This window comes from Pocillopora verrucosa, chromosome 10 (genome assembly GCF_036669915.1).
Source record: "Pocillopora verrucosa isolate sample1 chromosome 10, ASM3666991v2, whole genome shotgun sequence".
Taxonomy (NCBI): Eukaryota; Metazoa; Cnidaria; class Anthozoa; order Scleractinia; family Pocilloporidae; genus Pocillopora; species Pocillopora verrucosa.
In genome coordinates, this window is record NC_089321.1 from 21,073,453 (window position 1) to 21,096,523 (window position 23,071).

The window sequence follows — 23,071 nt, forward strand, 5'->3', positions numbered from 1 at the left end:
CACTATTCCTCCATCCTCAAAGCCCCAATAATGATTAAGCTACGATTCTTTAATTTTGCCTGTCAACTATAAATTATTTCTGATTTCATAACAACTCCATTTTTGTAAAACTTTTGTTTCTCACAACAAGACATTCCGTGTTTAAGGATATTCTGCAATTTCGCCATCTCGCCATTCCACCGTTCTATCATCTTGTTAACTAGAAAAAAAAGAGGAGAAGTCTTGTAACGAAGCTTTTTGCCGCCGCGTTTAGCATTTAAGTTGTGCGATAAATTATTCGTACGGGAAACTGATGGCTGGAAGATCAATTTCACCTGGCTGTCGGTAGTTAATTTCCAAATCGGACATGGTCTATCTATCTTGGTTGTCACGGGGTAATTACCTTTTCTTAAAGTGCATACTATGTGCGTTTTTTTTTTCTCAATCTCTTTTACAAGAAGACGGACTAAGTACTGGAAAGCAACAGACTCAAAAAGGTTGGACGATACACGGCTGTGCCTCGTATAAGGAATAGGGAAGTTTAAATCCATCCTCAGTCCCTTAATTCGACATTCAGTGTGCTCAATTTTCCTGTAGCAGCCTGATCGAGGGAAGAGAATAACAAGCAAGAATTTTGGTTAAGTTTATTAAAAATAAAAAAAAAATAGGGAAAATTTGTTATTTACATTGATATTTAACAGGTAACTAAACAATTATGGTTGTCTTATATTTAAATGTTGTCCAATAGTCATAATTTATTGGGTGGTGTTAATATTTAACGTGTCAGTGAGGTAAATTGCTCAAATTTAAGGAATATGGTGCTTTACCTCAAATTATGCGGCGAAGAATAGAGTCATTATCACCATGGACGACCCTGATGACAACGTGAGGCGTTGCGTGAGTACCGCACTAAAAAATGTTTTATGTTCTGACTGACAGAATTTGTACGGTAAGGTCAGTTCACTGGATTGATTTTGTCAATCGTTCAAACTCATTTTTCCATATGTGTCACTTTTACGTGAAAAAACAGTTGAATATTTCGCACATCCTAAATGAGCATTTAGCAGGCGATCGTTTAGAAGCTAATTGCAATTACTTACCGTAAAATAACTATGATGTTCACCTGAATATACTTATGAGGACTGTTTGAGACTCGGAAGTTTTGATTTTAAAATGAGCATTCCAGCTCTCCCAGACTGTGTAGGAAAAACAATCTGAGAACCGATCAGTTTCCAGGATCTCGTATGTTACACTAAAATTGATACAGACGACAAACTACTTTCCATGATCTCAAGAGTGAAAACAGACTAAACTAAAGGAAACTTTGCAGTTTTTCAGTCGAAAGCCTGGCGCAAAAGCCTCTGATTATCACTGCAGCAATCTATTTTAGTACTGTAACTGAACCTATGTCAATACAGGTCGATCTGCAAGGCGAACAAACGAAAAGTCCGTCGACATGGAAGTGAAAGATCTTACGTGGTACAGTCCTTTCGTGTTCTCAGCTGGAGCTATTTTAAGTTTTGTTGATCCCATCACCGACATACTTACATTGGTAGAATTCTACCGCGCGGATCACAAAATATGGATTGGTGTGGGGCTTACTTTTGTTTTATTGCCATGTTTGGCGTTTCCAGCGTTGTTTATCCTGTTTCGTGCCCAATTAACTGCTTCACCCTCTGTCTGGGCAAAAACTGCTCTTTGTGCATTTCATCCATTTTCAGCAGCCTTCGCGAGGGTAGAAGCTTTTCTTTTCTGTCTCAAGAAATGGTGGTCTGGAGGTGAAATCAACCCGGTCCGCTCCGTAAAAGCTGACAATGTACTCTATTACATTGACTTTGTTGTGCTCTTTGAGGCAGTCCTTGAGTCCGCTCCACATTTTATAATTCAGTTGTACGCCATCAGTGTTCAGGAGGAACCAGCTGCAATTATCCAAATCATTTCTCTACCGATCTCTTTCCTCACTCTGGCATGGGCCTTCACAGCCACCGATAGGAGGTCTCTAGCCATGCGCAAAATAATATCCAGGAGCGGTGACCTGAATGTTAAACACCAACTGGCATTGTATGTAACTCACCTACTTCTCCTGAGCAGTCGACTGTTCGCCATCTGTTATTTCACCGTCAGCTACAAGTGGTGGGTTATTGCTGTGTTAATGTTTCATTCTTGTGTGGTATTAATGGCGAAGTTTATTCAGAATAGAGACAAACTTGAATGTTATGCCTGCTGCGTTTTCTCAACTATATTTTTCATGTGCATTCACTGTCTAAGAGACGACTTTGTAGAATTTTCGTCAAAAGTAGCAATAATTGGTCCAACCTTGATTGTGTTTTTGTCACATATTTTGTTTGTATCAGAAAACCTTTTTATGATCCTGATGTTTTTTCTCTCTCATCATTCCAACGCTTGGTACTCTTTACCAGTTACTGTTTGTGTTAGTGTGTTCAGTGTTCTTGGCTCCACAATGAGAATTTGCTTACTTCGTTGGCTAAGCAAGAAACCTGCCGGCGGTTCACCAGCTGCGAGCAGCGGTGATGTGAATGGATGTGTTGCGAAGTATTATGTTAGTTCAGTATAATCAAGTCATTCGCTTATATTTAGTCTGTAGCTACTATTTGAATTCGAAGTCCGAAGTTAGGTTTAAGCTATCAAGATGAGTTTCGAAGTTGTGACTATCTTGTTTAGCTTCCATCACTAAACGTGCGTAGTTGGACTACTGGCCTTGGGAGGCTATTTTTCATTCCATTCCACCATCCCGCTACAATGAAAATTTTCATCGCGATCTTGCCTGGTTAAACCTAAGTTGTATTAGCACACCGCCTTATTGAACTAGTGATTGATAAATTAATTATAAAGCTTTTACAATACTGACCATGTCCTCTCATTATGGACAAAGGCAAATACTTGCTTAAGGCATATTTAGCCGGCGTACAAGACGGTTGTTCCTCGGTGTGTTTATCGTATTTATAAGTGAAACACTAAATCTGCATCTACAGACGGACCAACCAAAAAGAGCACATGTTGTGGTTTACAAGGTCAAAGATCGATTCTGTTTATCGAAAGTATTAAGTGTGTTTTTTTTTTCATTTTATGAGATTCTTATAAACGAGTTTGGGTCAGCGTTCTGACGACGAATGTTTAATCTTCCAAGGCCAGTTGGCCAGCATGCGCGCTCATGCCCACCGATAGCAAATATATAAGCATGTACTTTAGAATTTACTTCGCCAAGGTCATTGAGTCAGTAGTTAGTGATCAGTGAGAAGTCGAAGAGTGAGAATCAAATTGTAAGTCTGTGTATTGACACAGGTTTAGTTACTGAAATAGATTGCTGCACTGTTAGTCAGAGGCTTTTGTGCTCAGCTTTCAGTAGCAGTGACCTAAATGCTAAACCGTCACCAAGTAGCACTGTATGTAACTCATTTACTTGTCCTGAGCAGTCGACTGTTCGCCATCTGTTATTTCACTGACAGCTACAAGTGATGGGTTATTGCGGTGTTAATGTTTCATTCTTGTGTGGTAGTAATAGCGACTGTTATTCAGAATAGAGACAAAGTTGACTGTGATGCCTCTAATGTTTCCTTAGCTATATTGTTTATGGGCATTCACTGTCTAAGAGAATACGACTTAGTAGAATTATCGATAAGTGTAGAAGAAATTGGTCACCATGAGACCACCATGAGAGTGTTTTCCTCACATATTTTGTTTGTATTAGAAAACTTTTTATGATCGTAATGCTTTATTTCACTTATCACCCCAATACAGTTGGTACTCTTTACCTGTGTGTGTGTGCGTTTGTGTGTTCAGTGTTCTTGGCTCTACAATGAGGATTTGTTTACTCTTTCGGCGAAGAGGGAAAACTATCGCCGTTTCGCCAGTGGCGAACAGCAGTGATATGACTATAGAAGCAGATTTAAAACAATAGTAAGTCACCTCATTTTGTCGTAAATTAAACAAGCGCTAAAACGGCGACGATGTAAGTTGATACACAGTAGATGTTTATTCATGAGTAATTGTAATGGCAAAAGGAGTAAAATAAACACGTAACAAGTAGCGAATAGTGGATGGATAAAATAGAGTGCTACGTACTAAATACAATATTCAGTTTTAGTTTGGAGTGAATGGTTTAAAAGTCTGACACTTTTTACGAACTTTCCATAATGACTTAAAGATTTTTGCTGATGTTGATCTAGATTTGTTCCCTTCCTCATACTTAGCCAGATATTAACTTGTGTTTGGCTTCGGTGTCCCTTTAAATTGTGTTACTTCCTGCAGGATTCATTTGGGTTTAAAGCTCTGTAGGAGGCTTCATTTTGTAAAATGAAGAGTTGGAATAAAAGTTAGCGAGGAGAAAAGATTACTTGGGAAAATTTGTTTGCAATGATATGTTAAAGATAACTGTTTAAATCATGATTGTTGAGAGCAAATGTGGCCAAAAATGAAACATTTTCAAAATATGGTCACCCCCCCTCACTCAGAAGTGATTGAGAACGAAAAGCGCACATGTCCTCACAGAATGCTCGTGAATATGTTCAAAGAAACAAAACTGACTCAAAGATTGCTTATCCTCTCAAAGGGGTTCGTGGAAAATATATTTTGGGTTTCTTGGATAAGACTGTGTGCTACACTCTAAAATTGTTCCGACGAGTTTTCGTCATAAACCTAAGATAAATTTTCAGTTATTTTATAATACTTGCTGTTGCATTTGAAAGTTTAAGCTCCAAAGTAAGGACAAGAGATCGTTTAAAGCACTCAAGAATTCCCCGAGTTTTTTCCCTTTTAATTCCGGTGAAAAGTTGGCCGACCTTTACATAAAATGTTCGACGCAAAGTTGAGAGAGCGAAACGAAAACAACGATGACAAGTTTTTCTGCGCAAGGAATTTATTTCCAAATAAATTGGATCCCAAGAATATGGTGTTAATACAAATATATTGAGATACGACCAATCCAAGGCTATCTTCTCTGGACTTTGTTCATCTTACGTTTGCCGGCAAACATATGTTTAGGCATTTTGGTAGCGATCTTTCTGTCAGCTTCACCTGTGGAACGAAAACGCATGATAATCTGTAACAGTGTCAAATATTGAACAAGGTTTAACTTCGTTTTAATTTTTCTGCGATAGAATCTATGAAACATTTGATTGAAAGAGACTCTGGATATGGACATTATCATAACGAACCGCTAGAGTAAGAGAAGGAGATGGGGAATGCGAAAAAGGGACGGAAGAGGAAGAGCGGCCTGGAGGGAAGAAAGAAAAAATGAAGACGACGACGAGCAAAAGGATACAGAGAAGGAGGGCGAAACAGTGGACGTAGAACGAAGAAGGACGGGAAGAGTGGGAAAGAGTTGAAGAAAAAGGGGGCAAATGGCTGCTCACAGTAACCTCTCTAAATGAATCATTTACACTTTCCTGGTGACCACAGGGTTTCCCTAAATAAAACCGACAGTTATCATGAAGAAAAGGCATTTCTTTCGTCCACCAAAATCCTACCTGCTTTGCCCATACGGTTAATGCCTCTTTGAACAACCTTTGACAGTTTCTTTGCTTTCTTCTTTTTCTATTTTAAAACAAAACAAAGTCAGGAATTAACACGAGAAAACTCTTACATAGTTTACTTCAAAGAGCCACAACCTACTTCCGTTGGAGACGAGATTAAGTGTTCAATTATTATAAGGCGTCCTTTCACGTTTACCCTACACTCATCAGCTCGTTTCGTTTGACCAGCGTGCCGCCACTGCAGGTTTTTCGGCGAGCGTAAGGTCAAAAATGCCTCCGGTTTAAGGGTTGTCGGGCAGGCTTTCGTCCAGTTTTGTCCTCTTCACAAATTTCACTCCTACATTCTTACCCTGTCTTCCTACAAATTACATCTACGATACAGTTCTTTAAATCGAGACGCAACTAAACTTTTGAAATACGCTACTTTTTGCGCAAAAAAGTAGCCCTCTTCTTTACTCACCTTTGGTTCCAAAAAAATTTTAATGCTGAATGTTTCTGCTCTATGTTTTTTGATGAAATTAATTTCACTTGATTCATCTTAGTTGTCAAAATATTTTTCAGAAGATTTAAACCGTAATTTACATGGTGAGTACTTATAAATTTCATGTTGTTGGTTCAATCGATATTAGATAACGGCTGTCATCGTCATCATTACCGTCATCATCAGTAAAAATTTATCAATCGAAATTTTAGTTCACTGATGCGAGGGAAAGCTAACTGAGAGGGACAATGAAAAGCCTAAAGAGTTTAATAATCTCGTTATTTTCATCACATGAATATTTCCTTCAACCAAGAAGTACAGAAACTGGAGCGCAAGTGCAACAAGAGAAAGATTTTTAAAACAGTTTCAGCCTCCCCTTTCACATAGCTTCTCACCTCGGGAGAACTGATGCCTGATTGGTCACGTGGTGGACGTGATAAGCTGCGTGCGCCGTTGCTGGCTGCTCTCTTTCTTTTACGGCTCATCGGGGTCTGAGAACGAGATCTTTTTTCGGCCACGTCTCCCTGGAAACAACCAACGAATCAATCAAACTACTGTACTGTATCAATCAACTATTCTATCAGTTAAGAGATGCGACCAAAAATAACAATAAACAAACGAAATACTTAAAAGTGAACTGACAGTATCTGGCATGAAAGACGTCGACAAAGCATTCTACCTGTTCTCACTGATACTGCAGAGCAAAACACACATATAAAGGCAAAACAAAACAAAAACAAGGAATCAAGCAATAAACATCAACAACAACAACAACAACAACTCTGTAGCCCACCTCCTCAATGCCTTCCATCTCTACATCTCCACCAACCTCTTCTGTGATGTTTTTTCTGCTGCGAGCGGCTTGAGCCTTAACGTAGAAGAAACAAAACAGATATCAGACAGTAGGACACATGTATCTATATGATAAAACTACAAAGAAAATCTAACATAACGCTACGAAGGCAATCTAAGTGAAAGTAAGAGAGGACCAGCTTGACAGGAAGTTCCCTTTGTTGGTTGGTAATCAATCAGGTTGCAAGACAACTAAAACTGTCTAACTACCTAGTGCCGTCTAAAATCTTGTGACGGTCCTCGGCAACGACAAAATCGTCGGAGAATTTTAAGTGATTCAAGTGTGTCATTCAAAATTTTGTAGTTATAATCAAAGTACTTGAAATTAAAGGAGGATTTTTCCACTATCAGATAGGCCGGAAAAAATTTCCCACCGACCTTTGTTAGCAAAAATATATTAAGAGCTTTATCACATATATTAACAACAGTCCATAAGGTTTACTCTGAAAGTTAAAAATGATGAGGAAAATGAGCGCAAACAACAAAATTAGAATGCACTAGTCGTTAGCAAAAATCCTGCCGTGTTAAGGTTTTCTTCAGAGAGAACGCATCAAATAGAAGAGATAATCCACAAATTAAAGTGCAATAAAAGGCCTGAAAAACTGACCGTGAAAAAAACCGACCTTCAAAAATGTAGAACGTGGCAACTTCGCCCTGTTGTTTCTCGGTTTCATCTCACGATGTGCTTGGACGATCAGCTTCTTTTTCTCTCGAATTCTACGAAAAAATATATTAAGAAAATAATCAGCAAAAAAGTATTTTTAAAACTAGACAGGGTTGAATTCGAATCCACAGAAACTCGAGTCACATGCTAACTCAAACTGACATTATTTCCAAGTATAAGATTACATTTACCCCATACATTTCTTGAGAATTTTACCCTCATAATTAAATTACTTCAAATAACGCGAGGTAATATTTTGTCATCTGATAACTTCCTCCACAGTTTTTCCTTTCAGATAAATAGCCTCGCTAAAGTTTAGTAATTAAGTTTCTTTTTTGTATTCTTTTCACTCCTTAAGGTTCGTTTTCTTGGAAAAACATCTTTCAGTTCTAAGCTTTTTCATAGTTCAACTCTATTCAAATCCATTGCTTGAAACTACATGTATAAATTAAAATCTGTGATCAATACCAATTGTAGTTGTTCCGCCTCACACAACGTATTTAAATCGATCTGAATCTGTCACCTAATCTCGCTCAGTGTATTACATGTACTTCTAGATATACGAGATAGCAAAACTTTTACATCCACTCATAAAAACGGAGTTACGAATTCGCGTCGATACAAGGCTTATTTGAAGTAAAACAATTCCGAAAACATATAAAATGCATGAAGAACAATCTAAGAACTCACTGCTGTGCTGTTTTCCTGATTTCCTCTTGTTCAGGGGTTAGTTCTTCCTGAAAAAATAAAAATTAAAAATTATGATAATACATAAAAAATAGAAAAAGAGGGAAAAAGGCAACAGCACAATACCTCTGTAGAGATTTGTCTTCGGTTGTTATGGTTTCTTTGATTAGAGAATTCTTATTTAGGAGTTAAAGACTGACCGCTATCACAGTAGAGAAGTGTTTCACTAAATACCCACTGAGTGAATATCTATAATTATAATCTGTCCGTCACTCACAGACTCTGAGTCGTAAAGTCCTGCAGCTTCGCGCAGCTCTTCCTCTTTCTCCAACTCTTCTAGTTTCTGTAACAAACGACACAAATTAGCACGTACGTGAGGTAAAAAGTAAAAAAAAAAAAAAAACATTTTTGGAGTGCATGCTCAAATGAAGGAGTATCACTCTAATAACTGACCGCAACCTTTGCCTTTTTTTTAGGTCAATACTTTATCCGGGTATCTCGGTATGGAGAAATTTAGGTTTACCACTGCTTCCACCAACATTCATTCTGAAGTTTCGAGAGCAGTCCTTAATCAAGGCGTTAACCGTTTGCTCATTATTTATTTCAGACTTAAAGCCTTCAACATCGAGTCGACACTTAATATAGAGTATTGGGAATCGAGGGTGTCAAAATGCGACACTCGTTTGTCGCGAGTCCAGCGTGTCGACATCCTCCTCACGCGATACTTGTGCCACTTGAAAAAGACAACTCTAACAAATAAACTTGTACCTGCACTTTTGTTAAGAATTAAACCTGGTTTCCTCACTAACATATCATCCAAAAATACCACTTAAAATTCACCTTCATAATGTCTGGGTCGATAAAGTCAGCTACATTCTTTCCTAGGTAGATCTCGGGTATAATGTCATGTTTTTCCTCATCGTTCTTCAAGTCCCAGTGTTGCCGCAAGTCCATATAATAATATTCTCCCAGTTCGTTCTCAAGATCCTTTGCAAGTTTCCTCTTAGGTTCCGCTCCTTCCACTGACATGGCTTGTCTCTTTTCAAGAACAGCCTAAGGGTACAGTTAACCAAACAGTTACAAAAAGTTGGGTTACACCTCGTTGTAATATACAACGTTTATTCAGCGAATATGGCTAGTCGCACGAGAGGAGTTACTTCAGGTGCGGATCAAGAAATTACCAGTGAATATTGCTGATATTCTGCCGGCGATGAAGTCGACTTACAGTTATCTTGCTTCGCCTCATGCAGCGTTATGCTCTACTGCAATTGCTGAGTTATTTTAGCAGCTGTAATTGGCGCATTTATGTTTCCTGAGATAATCGAAATGCGCCAATCACAACTAAATGTAGGTTTTCGATTGGGAAGATGGGATATACGGTCAATTAAAATATTCATACTGCATAAGAAAACCACTAGCTTCAGTCTTAGAGACAAAAATTGCAAAAGTACGACTCTTGTTTAATTTCATTCAAACTCCTTCGGAATAACAGACCCCTTAACTGGTCAATCGCAAAACAAATCCCGAATCACTAAGCTCTTTGTTTTTTAATATGCATTTACAATTTTGCATCATGACTATACACAATACAAACATGTAAATGAACTGCTGGAGCACAATTTACAAATAATTTACCTGTGGTATGCATGGAGGTCTTTCTTTCTGATCTCGCTGGGTTGGCATGGCAACATGAAGTCTGTTCATGACATCCTTAGCTTTTTTACTTTTCATTTTAACCTCAACCCTCTGAGCCAAGAGCTGATCACATGCCTCAGTTTTGACTGTCATTATGCCTTCCTCACTAACGGTGCTCATGGAAAGAAGTGTCACTCCTGATAAAACAAATACATAACATATAAAACAATAATAAAATAAAACAAATAGTAAAACCCACAATAAACTCAACTCAAATGTTGTGCCACTGAGTCCAGGAATCAAACCCAGGCTACAGCAGAAGGAGATGATCATTCTTGCCACTGTACACTTCTCTTTTTCACACTAGATATCACATTGATCAAACTGAAGCTTCAACATCTACCCCCCTCCCCCCCCCCCCCACTCCAATGCAACCCCATGGCATTTAAACTTTTGAAGATTGGTTTCCCAGGACAAAAATTGCATTCAAATGACCCACTCCAGTACAATTTTTTCATTGAATAATTCTTTGTGTGATCAACTAATGTTGTAGAATTTGGCAGCACTATGTATTAGTTTATTGGTGCATATGTATAGTTGTTTCCTTGTACACTCAAGTGGACTCTTTATTTATAAACTTCTCCATAGTTAAAATTAGAACACATGTACCAGTTCAGATTCCTTACCCTACTCAGGCAAGGTTTTAATTTCCCACCCCCAGGGCACAACAAACAGTCATGCTGAGAAAATCATGAGAAAATCCAACTTCTGTGTGAGAGATTATTCAGCATTAATTGATTTCCAGTTGATTTTTTGCAATAAGTGACAGATGATTGAACAATAGGATCATATCATATATTTAAAAATGAGAGAGACCAGTGCATGAGATGAAAATGGTGAAAGAGAGAGGGAGACCAAGATGACTTTATAAATAAAACATGAAGTTTTGGCAGATTCTTGGCAGATTCTTAAGTCCCATTTCCGACACAGATGTGCAATGGAATTCAAAGTATTATAAGTAACAGACAAGTTTTCATTGGGAGAGACAACCTTGACAAACCTTAATAATGAAGGGTGATCACATGCATGAAGCTGTACATGTGTGTCTACATGGCCACATAAACTTACCGTCCTGATTGAAAACGTTGAGCAGTTCTCTCTTCTCTTCAGTCAGTTCCTCTGGTCTGATTACATCCACCTTGTTCAGCACCACTATCAGTGGTTTGTTAGCAAAGAGAGGTTTAATACCATTAAACAGTTCAATCTGTTCCTCAAGCGTGTGCCCACACTGCTCGGAAACATCCATAATGTAAAGAATGGCAGCACGCAGATGAGCAAGGGCTGTGATGGCCTGGTGAAAGACAAAAAAGTTAATTGAATAAAAAGAATAAAAAAGTTTTGAATTCATGTCCAGTAAAAGTAATTTTGACCCATTTACTTTCTTTTCATTCATCTGTTCACATCTAACAAGTGGTGAAATGGAAGACCTACATACTGTGGCTGAGTACTATCTTCAGCGATCTTAATCTTAACCCTTTAACTCCCAAGATCTCATTAGTAATTCTCCTTACTGTCTGCCATACAGTTCTTGTGATGTTAGTTTGCAGAATTTGGTATTGGATCAACTTATAATCTCCCAACTGATATTTTTCTTTATTCTCATCACTTATCTGCTTGATATTGTATTGATATTGTAAGGAGAAATTCTGTTTTGGTCACTCATGGTAGTTATGCAAAAATGCTGAAAGAGTGTTTGAAAGAGAGTGTTCAGATATTCATTTAAAAAGTTTTTAAATGCTAAATTTTTCTTTTCTTATCTATTATTATTTTCCTTGTTTCATTTTTGGGCTTCTTACCCTGCGCTGCTTACATGTATCTTCAATGTTGTGATTATCAAAAAGCAGAGAAAAAGATGCCTCTCACCTGCATCTCTATTGTGTTACGCTCCTCTAAGGAGTGGTCAAGGATTCCTGGTGTATCAACAACCTAATTTCAAAATAAATTTTTATTTGCTGAAACATTAAGAAATTGCCTGCACAAATTTCAATTATCAATATAGCTGTCGTATTGTATATCATCACAATCATTTTTGACATAAAATACAGCTAGAGTATCTGATTTATAATGTAAATATGATTGCATTAAAAAAAAGGGACACAACATTCCATGTATTTCCACTATAAATAAGACAATGATATCCTTTCAGCAAATTAACTTCAGAGAAGAAAGGAATAAAAAAACAAACAAAGATAAACAGGGATGACTAAGGTCGGGGAAGGTTAATTAAGACAGGTTGCAATTAACAAATGTAACTCTTTAACTCTCAAGATCAGATTGTTCATTCTCCCCTCTAGATGCTCCACATTTCCTTGCAAATTAGTAGGGAGAATTTGGAATTTGGTTTTGAATCTATATGTAGATGTTCCTGGTAAGTTTGAGTACTCTCATTATGTGTTTGCTGGATAATGTATGAATAACACAGGGAGATATTGAATGTTGATCACTTCTGGGAGTTTAAGGGTTAAACAATTTAGTTGAATTTTTTCACAATTCACACAGAGCTTCATAGCTCCTTCAAATGAAAGGCTAATAGTTTGTTCATAAGAAGGAACTCAGAATTGAGTAACTTCATAGCTATAAAATGATAACATTATTCATTCCACTGATACAGTGTTAAAGTCACTTGACAGTAATGTATATGTATAAGTAGTCCTCACCTGCCACCTGAGGTACTTGTAATCCATGTGACCAACAAACAAAGACTTGGTTGTAAAAGCATAAGGTTGGACTTCCACATCTGCACGAGTCACCTACAGTACCATTCAAAAGTAAGTTGGAGGACTTAATGGAAACTTGATTCGCAATACTCCAAACTATCGAGAATCAAGGCTCGAGTATCGAGTATCAAGTACTAAGGATTGATATGCTTAAAGACCTTTTTGAAGATCTTGATTCACAGTTTTGAGAAAATGATCTAAATATTGCACACAAAACAATAGTGAAGGACAAAGAGCTCAACACACAACTTGTCTTAAAACACAAACAAATACACATGCAAATATGTTCATATCATACAAAACTCCAGTTTTAGCCAAGCCCTGACTTAGTGTTGTTAATATCAAATACAGTAAAGCATGTGCCACATTTACATTTACATCTACAAAACTTAATTTTAAAACACATGAACTTTAGGTGTACAAGTATTGGCAATCTTCTTCGATCAATAAAAATGTAAACAAAAATATTTCCACTGAAGCTATTATTTAAACATTTGATGATAATTCGTTCCTTTTCCCTGTAGACAATGCTTTTTAATAATGGAGGATAATATTTTGGTGAAATTTGCAATGGTGTAGATAAATTGCAATTTTATTGAATGAAGTGGGTCAATAATTATTGATATGTACATGCATATTCATTCAAATGTGTTCACATTTACAGATACATTTCATGTATCTAGTAAATGTGGCTGATTTGAGATTTATTTCAAAATGCACAAAACATGGCTCAGTACATGTAGCTCTTCTCGTAAATTATCATATAAAATAAATGTTCTCCTAAGGCTTAGAAAATATTTCTTAAAATCCCCTTAACTTCCCCATGAAATAATGGATCTCCCAAATTTTGCTACATATAGATTTCCATATCTTGTAAAGTTTACTTTAAATAAACTAACAGTAACTACAAAGTACATCCATGTAATTACATGAATATGATTGTATGAATATGAATTTGTGTTTCATTTACACAATCATATATCTTACCTTATTCATGAAGCTTGATTTACCCACATTTGGAAAGCTGAAAAGTATGACACACCTCTTAAAATTTCACAAATATCTTGTTTGAATTTTTTTTAGTTTCCTTATTAGTACATGTATCTATCGCATAAGAAGAGATTTGGAGAAACATTTGCCTGTGAAGTTCAATGCTAAAGCTTATGTATTTAGAGGTTTCTTTGTACACTGTACTTGTATTCTAATAAAGTTCTAGCATTGAAATTTAAACACAGGTACATATCAGTAGAGTTATGACTTACCCACAGACCAGTAGAGTTCTTGTGTTTGGGTCTATTGATGGAAGTCTTGCCACATGCTGTCGAACTGCACGTAAGCAGAAATAAAATGATAATAAATTGTAATAAAAGGATAGTTAATAAACAGTCATTTAAGTGTGATCATTGTAAACAATGTACGACACTTAAGTCACCTTTTTTACCTCTGTTTACAAGTATTATTTATATAAGTTGCAATTTTTCAGTACGGTAGAGTACAATGCATGTAATAATTAAGTTATATCATTACTATCAAGATTTAGTTATCATTAATAATGGTAACTGAACTGAGTGGAGTGCAATTTGGGCTGAAATAATACGCATGATTTCAAAATTGAATGAGCACACTGTGCAAGTTTGATTTGAAATCACAAGTATGATTTCAGACCAAAATTGCACAACACAAAGTTCAATTACCACTTTATTACATCCATTTTGAAATTGCCCAAATACAGGATTTGGTCAGTTCAAATATGTTATTAATGTAGTATTGAGCTGGTTTGAAATTAAATCTTCCATTTTTTGGGGATAAAAAATAAGAGTTTTGGAAACAAAAGTTGCAAAATTTGTCACATGATACTCTTTGTCTTTCATTTGCCTGAAATCTGATTGATTACTTAAAACAAGCCTTGAAATCTAATTGCTTGTTTGTTTTTAGTGTAGCCTCCTCATTGGCTGAGAAAAAGATGTTATTAAACACAAAAAATGGTGCAATTCATGAATAAATCACACCAATTAGAGCCAATCAGATCACAGGAACCACCAGTGATTTCAAAATGGGTGTAATAAAACATGTAACATATGCCATTGATGCAGAAACATCACAGATGTATACAAGCCTGCAGAATCGACTCTGATCAGTAAATGTCTTTCACCTAAGTTAAACAAATCAATAAAAATATTTTGCTATCCTCCAAGAATATTTTGAAATCCAGCAAACTAGCTGTTGATAGGTCAGTAAAAACAATCTAACCTTGTTCCAGGTATTGCAAGCTCTGATTCTGCCTCTTCATAATTGTACACATCCTTAGAAGAAAATCAACATGAAAATTATTAACTGCCAACATTGTTGAGGTTAAACAGCACTTCTTACATGTACTTTTAAATGGTACACTTCAAGGCTGTAAAGCATATTTATGACAATTAAAACCTTCGGTATACTTAATATTACAAAGAGATACATGTATGTGTATTAGTGTGATAGGGTCAATGTCAGTATCTCAACAGAGCACACCTACCCCTCCCCTAATCCACGCTTAACCCTAACTTGGTATCAGTAGAGTGTTTTTGGGATAGAGGAGGGATACCTGAATGGTTGCTCAGAGACCAACATTGATGTGTGCAATAAATGATTGCTGCGAAATAATGTATTGATCTCTGCTGTTTTATTGTTTAACATGCACACTGTACATGCATCATACCATTTTATGATAAGGTTAGTCTGACAGAACAGTAGAGTGCAGATCTGATACAAAATACAGACTAATTATTAAAGAAAATATCACATTTAAGTCTTGCACAGGGTACCCACCTTCCCAAAGCTGCTCGTTTTAACTGTTTACATCTGTACAGTGAATCCCCGTACTTCATAAGCCTCACATAATCCTTAGCAACACTGTAAAGTAAAATTGACAGAAAAGAAACATGAACAAAATTAGATTGATCAGTATGAAGATTGAAGTTTTACATTGGAATTCAATCTCTTAGATCATTGGCAACTGATTACTACCAGTCCAAATTTTGGAAATGTTCTTAAGTGACGATACTATGCTCATGTTTGTGCTCATCTTATTATTTTATCATCTTATAAGACCAAAAGTTGTGTTCACAGAATGGAGAATTGGCCATCAAGAGAAGAGTCCCAAAACAAAGGTTCCCACCATACTTACTGTTTATTCAAATATGCTTACTTGTCAATCAAGTGCCTGGCGGTGTTGATTTGTCCTAAAGCCAGCTTGTAATGATCTTTGTCGTAGAGTACATTCATCAAATCAGCATAGAAAGGATGGATATCCTGAAAAACACAACTTTCATTTAATTTATTGTTCGTATAGGTGTAAGTCAGACAGAGTTATAATTGGTTAAAATTGAAGTCACTGATTGCCTCAGGATCACCTGAGTAACTGACTACAGTTAAAATTAATTATCCAATGCACAATTACCTCTAGTCTTGGAAATCTGTGATGATTTGTGTCAATTTGTCATGATAATTCTGTTGGGTGTACTTGATTTTTCTCATGTAAAAACCACGAATCCGGCTGATTTTGTAGTGTCTAACAGAAAAACAAGAAGTTGATTCTAATCAAATATACAGTGAATGATAAAAACAAGAAAATATCAGTAATGAGCGTGATTGTCCAATTGCAATGGAATGAGCAATGTGAAGGTCAACTCTGGTTGATTTAAACTCGTTTTGTTGAAAAAATCAGCTACATGTGAGCTTTAACTGCCTCAGAGAACAGTTCTTTTTCACAGCTATGGTATACATCAAGAAAACTATATTAAATTGTCAACTTGGAATTCTTCACCACTGGAACCTATGAAAAAAGTGATTCCAGTACTTGTACGGACAAAAATAAAAATTTTCTCTTAATTGCAGATTCAATACGTCTTTTCTGCGAGGTAACAGAGACACTAGGAAATGCAATGCAGCTAAAACTTAATAGCAATTTACAAGTATCATTAAAGACTGTATGTCTGATTGATGATACAAATTGAACTGGAAGTTACCTCTAGTTCAAGAAAAAATGCTACTGATCAGCCGCTTCAAGAAATAAAAGAACATTTTGGAGAAAGAGTAAGACTGATTGAGTAGGAAAAATTTTATTCTACAATAAGCTTACGCTAGCTCGAACTCAAGTCGACGAATGAAAGGCACACAGGTTTAAATAAGCTAATCAAACAAGTCAGAAAACAAAAATAATTTAATAGGCTTGTGTACCAAGATTTCAGCAATTACCCAGGCCAAAATCGCGCTGAATTCGATGCGTTTTATCCCAACCAAAAATAACAGCTGACGCTATAGATAAACAACTTACCGATGAATTACGGTCGGTGTTTTCCGCTGGGTTCTGGAGAGAACGATATCGACAAAATCCTTGAATAGAAAACGGGTTTTTTAGATACTTATCAACTCGAAAAAGAACTATAATTGTCGTTCGATCCCTACCTTTGCCGAAGGTACAACTGTGATCTTCTTGAAGTTGTAGTGCGCCATGATGGAAAGCACACGTGAAAGGAACAAATTTCGTAATGCATCCGCTGAAGAGACTGAAGGCGCCGAAAGGAAACGATAGGGACGCAATGCGTACATAGTCATAGACGAATACTGAAAGAACCTAATCAAACTGGTACTGAAATCAAATTATAAACTATTTCGGGAAAATTTCCCTCACATGAAAAAAAATTATGTGGTCTTCTGATAAAAAAGATAGTTAAACATTCGAATATGACAAAGCCGAACTATCTAGGACTAGCATCATCCTCAGAGACCCGGAAGTATTTAGAAAAGGCTAAAGGAAGATAGAACAGCTGTTTCGATGGACAAAGGACGTTTTTATTTCCCTCCCACCCGATCATTAAACCCTGGGTTACGAGGACGGGCTTGCACACTAGAGAAAAACGAAGAAAGAAGATTGAATTTCTTTGAGGTGAGCGGAGACACAAAGTGCCTTTTTTCCCTCAAAAATAATATATTTTGTGATGATTTAGGAAAGTGGCATATTCCACGAATAACACCGTCAGCAACCGGCCGTTGCCCATTAAGAAGTTGACAGATGTCTACCGCCCAAGTTTCTAGAATTAGATGATTTACATCTTGTTTTAGGCTCGAGTCAGAGCCAGAAAATCCCAAAAGACTCAAACGATCAGAATAAAAGCTTCTAATTTTATGATTGAATTAGAATACATTATATGTTTATTAATAAGCCTTAATCGTAAATGCCCTCAAGAAAACTAGGCCTCAGGCCTTACTGATCCATTGGAAATGTTTACTAGCTATATGGGATAATGCCAAGGAACGATGGGTTCAAAAACACGACTTTTAAGCACAAAGATATTGTGACTAAACCCAGATAAAATTCACGGCAGGTCACCACAAAGAATCCATCGGGTGAAATTTTGTGACGAGGGAAAACAAAGCAACGTCAAATAGTAAAAATAAAAACAGTAACAACAACGATAGCCTGTGAACCCGCCAAGAGCGAGATGGCAAACAAAGCAGAACCGGTTTTGCCGCAGCACTAATGAGAGCTTGCTGAAACAACAACAGCAACAACTTCAGATAACAACAACAACAACAAAAACTACTACAACGAACAACCACGAAAGAGTGAAGTGGGACCAGGGTGAAGCAGGGCAAAATGAAATCATAACTATTTAGTTGATTGCGTCGATTTTATTGAATAAATTCATGACAATAACTTAGCTTCTGTCTACACCAGTCGTACTCGATTACCAGAATGTTAACTATTTCAAAATCTTTCCATTCATTTTCTCTCTTCATTAACATCTCCTGTGCGGTATAATCTATTGAGTGTTTTTTTTTTTACCTTCCAATCTGCCGTTTTAGATCGTGATTTTCTGAAGCATTAACACGAGAGTCGCGGACAAAACTGTTGAGACAACTACGCCAAGTGTAAATGGGGTAACGGTTTCTAAAGAAACTGTGGTGTTGCATCAGTGGAGGGTAGTACAAGATATTTGGTTTTATCAATTGCCGAGGCGATAATCTGAATTGGCTACCATAAAGAGTAGACCTACAGTAAACTTTTTTTCAATCCTGGTTCATATATGGCACTTTTCTTGGCCTTTGTGCCTCATTCAATGTTGTTTGCGTTATTTGTCCTCGCCGAGGAAACATACATTTGACATATTGGGTCAAGGAGGGTGCAGTGAGGAGGGGTGTGATTTTTGTTCTTTTCCAGTGAGATTTGAGAAGCGAGACTATCATAAATGAACATCCTGTCCAAATATGTTTCGTCCGCGATTGTAGTATACCTATTGTTTATTTCTCTTTGAAGTCTAACAAAAAAATTCGATTCCGGTGTTCCACCGACGAGCCTTCAGTACCAGATTAAATCTCTTGTATTTCTTTTATCACAAAATGACACAACAACTTTGTCCACCTGAAAGGCAACAAAAAGATACATATATAACACAAATCGTAGAAAAAATAGTAAATTCTTTCACACCAAATTTTCGTTGAGGCTCTAAACGACCAACACTAAAAGTACGTTACGTCGTTACGTGCAGCTGAAGAAGTGATGGCACGATACGGTGGAACCTCCACCTCAAAAAAAGCGATCACCTGTAACGTGAAGCCTGCATATGCACTTGAGATGAGTCAGGCCACAGGGAGTAAAAAAATTACCAAATTTTAAGAGACAGGGGCTTATTATCCATTGTTAAAGGTGCGAAAAGACAGCGCCGGGTTAGATCAAATCCTCGGAGCCACTGAGTAAGAAATTCAGAGTGTCGAAGGAAAGCCTGAGCGTTTTAATTGCTGCTGAAAAATATCAGTTTTCAAGTATTTTACAAAGACCCAAATCACAAAAATTGGACTTTATTACTCACCTCCCCCTCCGGTCCCTGCCGGTTTGACATTTTCGGGGAACTGCCCCCGGACATTCCCTGGGGGCTGATATCGCGCCACGACAAATTGTGCTCCGCTTGAACTGACAGCTTTTCCGGCTCCCATTTCTTTAGAACTTTCCCAGACTATCTGGGTAAAATGGCCGGTAGTAGAAGAAAACCCTGGGTTTCTGAAGCTGTATTTGTCGTGTTCCTCGTACCACATATCAGTTACCTTTCTCCCTGTCAGTTGCCCTCCTACGACACACACACAAAAAAAATCAGTTAATAAATAAGGCGGATTCATTGAGTAAATTATCGAACATACCAAGTAGTAAACAAATGAGGAAAATCATAGGTCGAGATAGAGGAAAGTTCTAAATTCGCTTCACTTAGATCACTGAATGTGTCTTTCAAACTTCTCAACGTATCTTTTTCATGTGAAAAACGGCGCGTGCCAAATTCCATTATATTTTAAACTACTTACAAGGTAATAATGAAATCGAATATAGAAATTCTATAAAATTTGGTCAGTAGTAAGCTAGATTGTTTTCATTTCATTCGGTGTTCCATCGATGTTTTCAGTTAATTTTTTTACAAGTACCAACTTTGCTCGCGTTTTGCAGAGTTTTGGCAGTCTTACAGGTTTATCTTTGCAGTAAGTGATTTTTTGTCTCAAAATATTTGAGGAATTCGAGTTTTACCACAGTGACGACATGATTTACCATGGTATCTAAGTTAAAAGGAACCGAGACCGCCTAATGACCAGCTAAAACGTCCGGGATGCCGCGCACGAGAAAAGACACGCGAGTGGTCCACGACTTGCGTGCGTTTTCCCTCTCATTCTCTTTTCTTGCGCGCAACTGGTAATTCAGTTGTTCCTGGATGTAATAAACTGCAGAAAATCTAAATATCTATCTTACCGGACATATAAGCAATATTCTCTCCGTAGTCATTTGAGCTGCTGGGCTGTATACAGTTCCTACTTGCCAAATCTTCTGCCCAAGATTGTGCCTCCGCAGCCAGTTTCGAATTCCATTTCAGAGAAGGTGCACCATGTTGGGTGCGGATTTCGTTGTGTGACTTGAGAAGTTCATTCTTGAATTCCCTGGTGCTTTCTAGTTCAGAAAATGAACGATATTAATGAGTTACGTAGAAAAGAAGGAGTTCAAAAGAACAATTATAAGGGGATATCAGGTAGCTGAGACAAGGTCTTTGCGACAAACCATTGATCTGGACTTCATCCAAAACAGATTCGTGCGATCAATTGCTCTGACTATCGCATTCAAACAAAAAAGTCTGGGTTTGCGCCATTTGCTTTAGGGTTAAGATTCTGCAGCAAGGTTGAGATTTTCACAAAAATTCTCTGGCGGAACACTAAGTGAATGATTGGTTGTTTACGAATTATCAGCATGATAACAAGCAAAATGAAAACAACCATAATCCAACAAAAAACCCATGAATGCGATTTGTAACCTCTCGTAACCTGTAACCTGTCCCGGGATAAACTAAAACTAGCGAAAAAAAACCCGTAATCGCGAGAAAATTTTATTCCCACAGGCAGCGTTTGGTACCATCGTTTGCCTCGCAAAAGATTGGAGCATTTTCCTTGCATTCCACATCTTCCCCTCTCGGTGCACATTGCGTATTTAAGTACAAAGGAAAACCTTCAGACCAAGATCGAAATCCTGAGTAGAGTTTTAGATAACCAGTCATTAGAAACAAATGAACATTAGTTCGGAAAAACGTCGTCAAACTCACGTGGTTTGGTCAGTAGCGCCGTTGGTATTGACGGTGACTTGCACTTTCCCACCCACTGGCCTGCTACCTCGAGGCTGTTCCGTCTTCTTACCAGCATTTTTGGAAATCTTAGACCCTTGGGCTGGACATTTTCCGGAAAGCGCCCCAGAACGTTCCCAGCAGGGTAGTACCGTGCAACTACAAATTGTGTGCCATTAGCGTTGCTTGCTTTGGCGACCCCCACTTCCTGCGAGCCTACCCATATAACTTGGGTAAAGTGGCCTGTTCCTGAAGAAAATCCAGGGTTGCCAAAGTTGTAGTCTTTGATCTCTTCGTACCACATATCTACGGCTCTCTGACCTGTAAGTTCATAGCCTTGGAGAGAAGTATCAAAATCATCAAAGTTTGACGCAGTAAAATAAATTCAACATGTTTGGATGCGAGTAAACTATAGAGACGTCATACTGTGAAACGACAACCTCTACTTGTTTAGCCACAAAAACTTTTATGGTAGGACCTTACTTAATGATATGAAAGGCCATATGGATCAAGTCAAACCACGAAAGAGAAAATTCTGCTGTCTCAATTTAATTAATTTCTGTGGGTGGAAAGTTTAACACCAAACCTCGACTTGATTACCTCGAGCAAGTTCTCCTCGATCGAATCTAAATACATGCCAGGTGGGGCTTACTATATCGATTCACTTCCAATCAGTCTTTTTTCCTGTCTTTCCCATGTTTTTACGCATTTGCGTCACCAATACGTAGGGTTTGCCTTTGCAAGCTATTATTTTCCAATCAGACATAGTGAGCTTTCATGATTTTCTCTTGGTGCTAGGCAACGCACCAAAAATCAGCATATGGTAAAGGAGTCACTAAACTAGCGGAAACGAACGTGACAACTTTGTTGTTCCAATCGTGAAAAGAACACAATCAAAACAAACGATAAATTTCAGCTCACAGAGGTTTCAATTCCTCGTGTCATGTAATAACCTGCGGTAGAAATGTAGCGGCGGAATGAAAAGAACGAGGAAAGTATGGGTCGGGTCGCGATCTCCCTCGTTTTTTCACTCCACTGCTTCTATCGCGCTGTTTATTATCTCACTTCGTCTTACCAACTGAACCTTAGGAACAGGCTAGTCTCGTACCCAGACCTACCACGACCAAGCGGTTTTAAGATCCTACATTTCAGTTTGTGGGACCCGAGTAGGAGATTAGGTCAAGTCTATGTGTGCATGTGAGGGATGTGAGGCGAAGGAAACAAACAAACATACAAAAACAAAAAATCCTGATAGGTTTACCTGAAGCATACGCAAGATTTTCGCCATCATCTCCAGTGTGATGTTGAAGGCGATTTAACTTCACCAGTTGTTTAGCCCATTTCTCCGCATCGGACGCAAGTTTTGAGGACCATTTCAATGGTGGGGCACCATGTTGAGCGCGGTATTGATTGTGCGCGTCTAAGCTCTCCTTCTGAAACTGGTTAGGCATGGCTGAAAAAAAAAATTAACTAGATGAATAAACGTAAACAAACAATTAAATGACAATGAAACACTGTAAAATCAAGTTTAGAAGAACTTTCAAACCACAGGGGCGAGCAAACAAACAAGGATTGATCTGCAAACGCATTTCAAGCCGATGACGACGTGTCAAGCCACGAATTTCTATTTCGAACCGTGTTGGTCGTTGTCGAAGTTGGGCTATTGGCCAATATCGACCAATGGGTCTGTACGTGTCGCTAGGGTTGGTTACCTCAATATTGTGTTGACAATTAAAGACGACAAATAAAGGAAAAATATAAAAAAAGCAGCGGAAGTTCGTACTGTATTTTGCGACATGAAAGTTTTTTACGGAAATGACCATGTTTTTTCAAAAGCCTCTACAAGTCCGTCGGCGGTATGATGCTGAACTCTGCCA

General features: G+C 37.7%; 3 protein-coding genes across 3 annotated transcripts; 1 reads left to right on the forward strand and 2 right to left on the reverse strand.

Annotated features, from left to right (window-relative positions):
• The first annotated feature begins 943 nt into the window (after positions 1–943).
• LOC131774829 (XK-related protein 6-like) lies at positions 944–5,864 on the forward strand. Its single transcript, XM_066173705.1, has 2 exons — positions 944–3,897; positions 5,097–5,864. The coding sequence occupies exon 1, from the start codon at positions 1,436–1,438 to the stop codon at positions 2,552–2,554; it is 1,119 nt and encodes a 372-aa protein (XP_066029802.1). The 5' UTR covers positions 944–1,435; the 3' UTR covers positions 2,555–3,897; positions 5,097–5,864.
• Positions 4,838–16,117, reverse strand: LOC131785978 (GTP-binding protein 4-like). The gene is made up of 18 exons (XM_059102946.2): positions 16,007–16,117; positions 15,755–15,858; positions 15,376–15,459; positions 14,818–14,870; positions 13,830–13,893; positions 13,555–13,591; positions 12,508–12,600; positions 11,714–11,776; positions 10,919–11,141; positions 9,791–9,987; positions 8,996–9,208; positions 8,433–8,498; positions 8,159–8,205; positions 7,428–7,521; positions 6,746–6,820; positions 6,348–6,476; positions 5,466–5,532; positions 4,838–5,013 (listed from the first exon to the last, which is right to left on the reverse strand). The coding sequence occupies exons 2-18, from the start codon at positions 15,829–15,831 to the stop codon at positions 4,928–4,930; spliced, it is 1,668 nt and encodes a 555-aa protein (XP_058958929.2). The 5' UTR covers positions 15,832–15,858; positions 16,007–16,117; the 3' UTR covers positions 4,838–4,927.
• Positions 16,118–18,226: 2,109 nt separating this feature from the next.
• LOC131785975 (uncharacterized) lies at positions 18,227–22,814 on the reverse strand. Its single transcript, XM_059102938.2, has 6 exons — positions 22,741–22,814; positions 22,456–22,647; positions 21,177–21,530; positions 20,339–20,533; positions 19,419–19,673; positions 18,227–18,970 (listed from the first exon to the last, which is right to left on the reverse strand). Exons 1-6 carry the CDS (start codon positions 22,781–22,783, stop codon positions 18,942–18,944), a joined length of 1,068 nt encoding a protein of 355 aa, XP_058958921.2. The 5' UTR covers positions 22,784–22,814; the 3' UTR covers positions 18,227–18,941.
• Positions 22,815–23,071: the final 257 nt, after the last annotated feature.

Excerpts from the sequence above, each read along its gene's own strand:
- LOC131785975 (XM_059102938.2), bottom strand. The coding sequence starts at position 22,783 with ATGCGTTTGCAGATCAATCCTTGTTTGTTTGCTCGCCCCTGTG. Across the intron at positions 21,531-22,455 it reads AAATCTTGCGTATGCTTCAG|GCTATGAACTTACAGGTCAG; the intron begins GTAAACCTATCA and ends CTTCTCTCCAAG. Across the intron at positions 18,971-19,418 it reads GGCAGGGACCGGAGGGGGAG|GTGGACAAAGTTGTTGTGTC; the intron begins GTGAGTAATAAA and ends GTTGCCTTTCAG.
- LOC131785978 (XM_059102946.2), bottom strand. The coding sequence starts at position 15,831 with ATGAATGTACTCTACGACAAAGATCATTACAAGCTGGCTTTAGGACAA. Across the intron at positions 9,988-10,918 it reads CAACGTTTTCAATCAGGACG|GAGTGACACTTCTTTCCATG; the intron begins GTAAGTTTATGT and ends TTGTTTTATCAG. Across the intron at positions 7,522-8,158 it reads ATCAGGAAAACAGCACAGCA|AATTCGAGAGAAAAAGAAGC; the intron begins GTGAGTTCTTAG and ends ATTTTTTCGTAG.
- LOC131774829 (XM_066173705.1), top strand. The coding sequence starts at position 1,436 with ATGGAAGTGAAAGATCTTACGTGGTACAGTCCTTTCGTGTTCTCAGCT.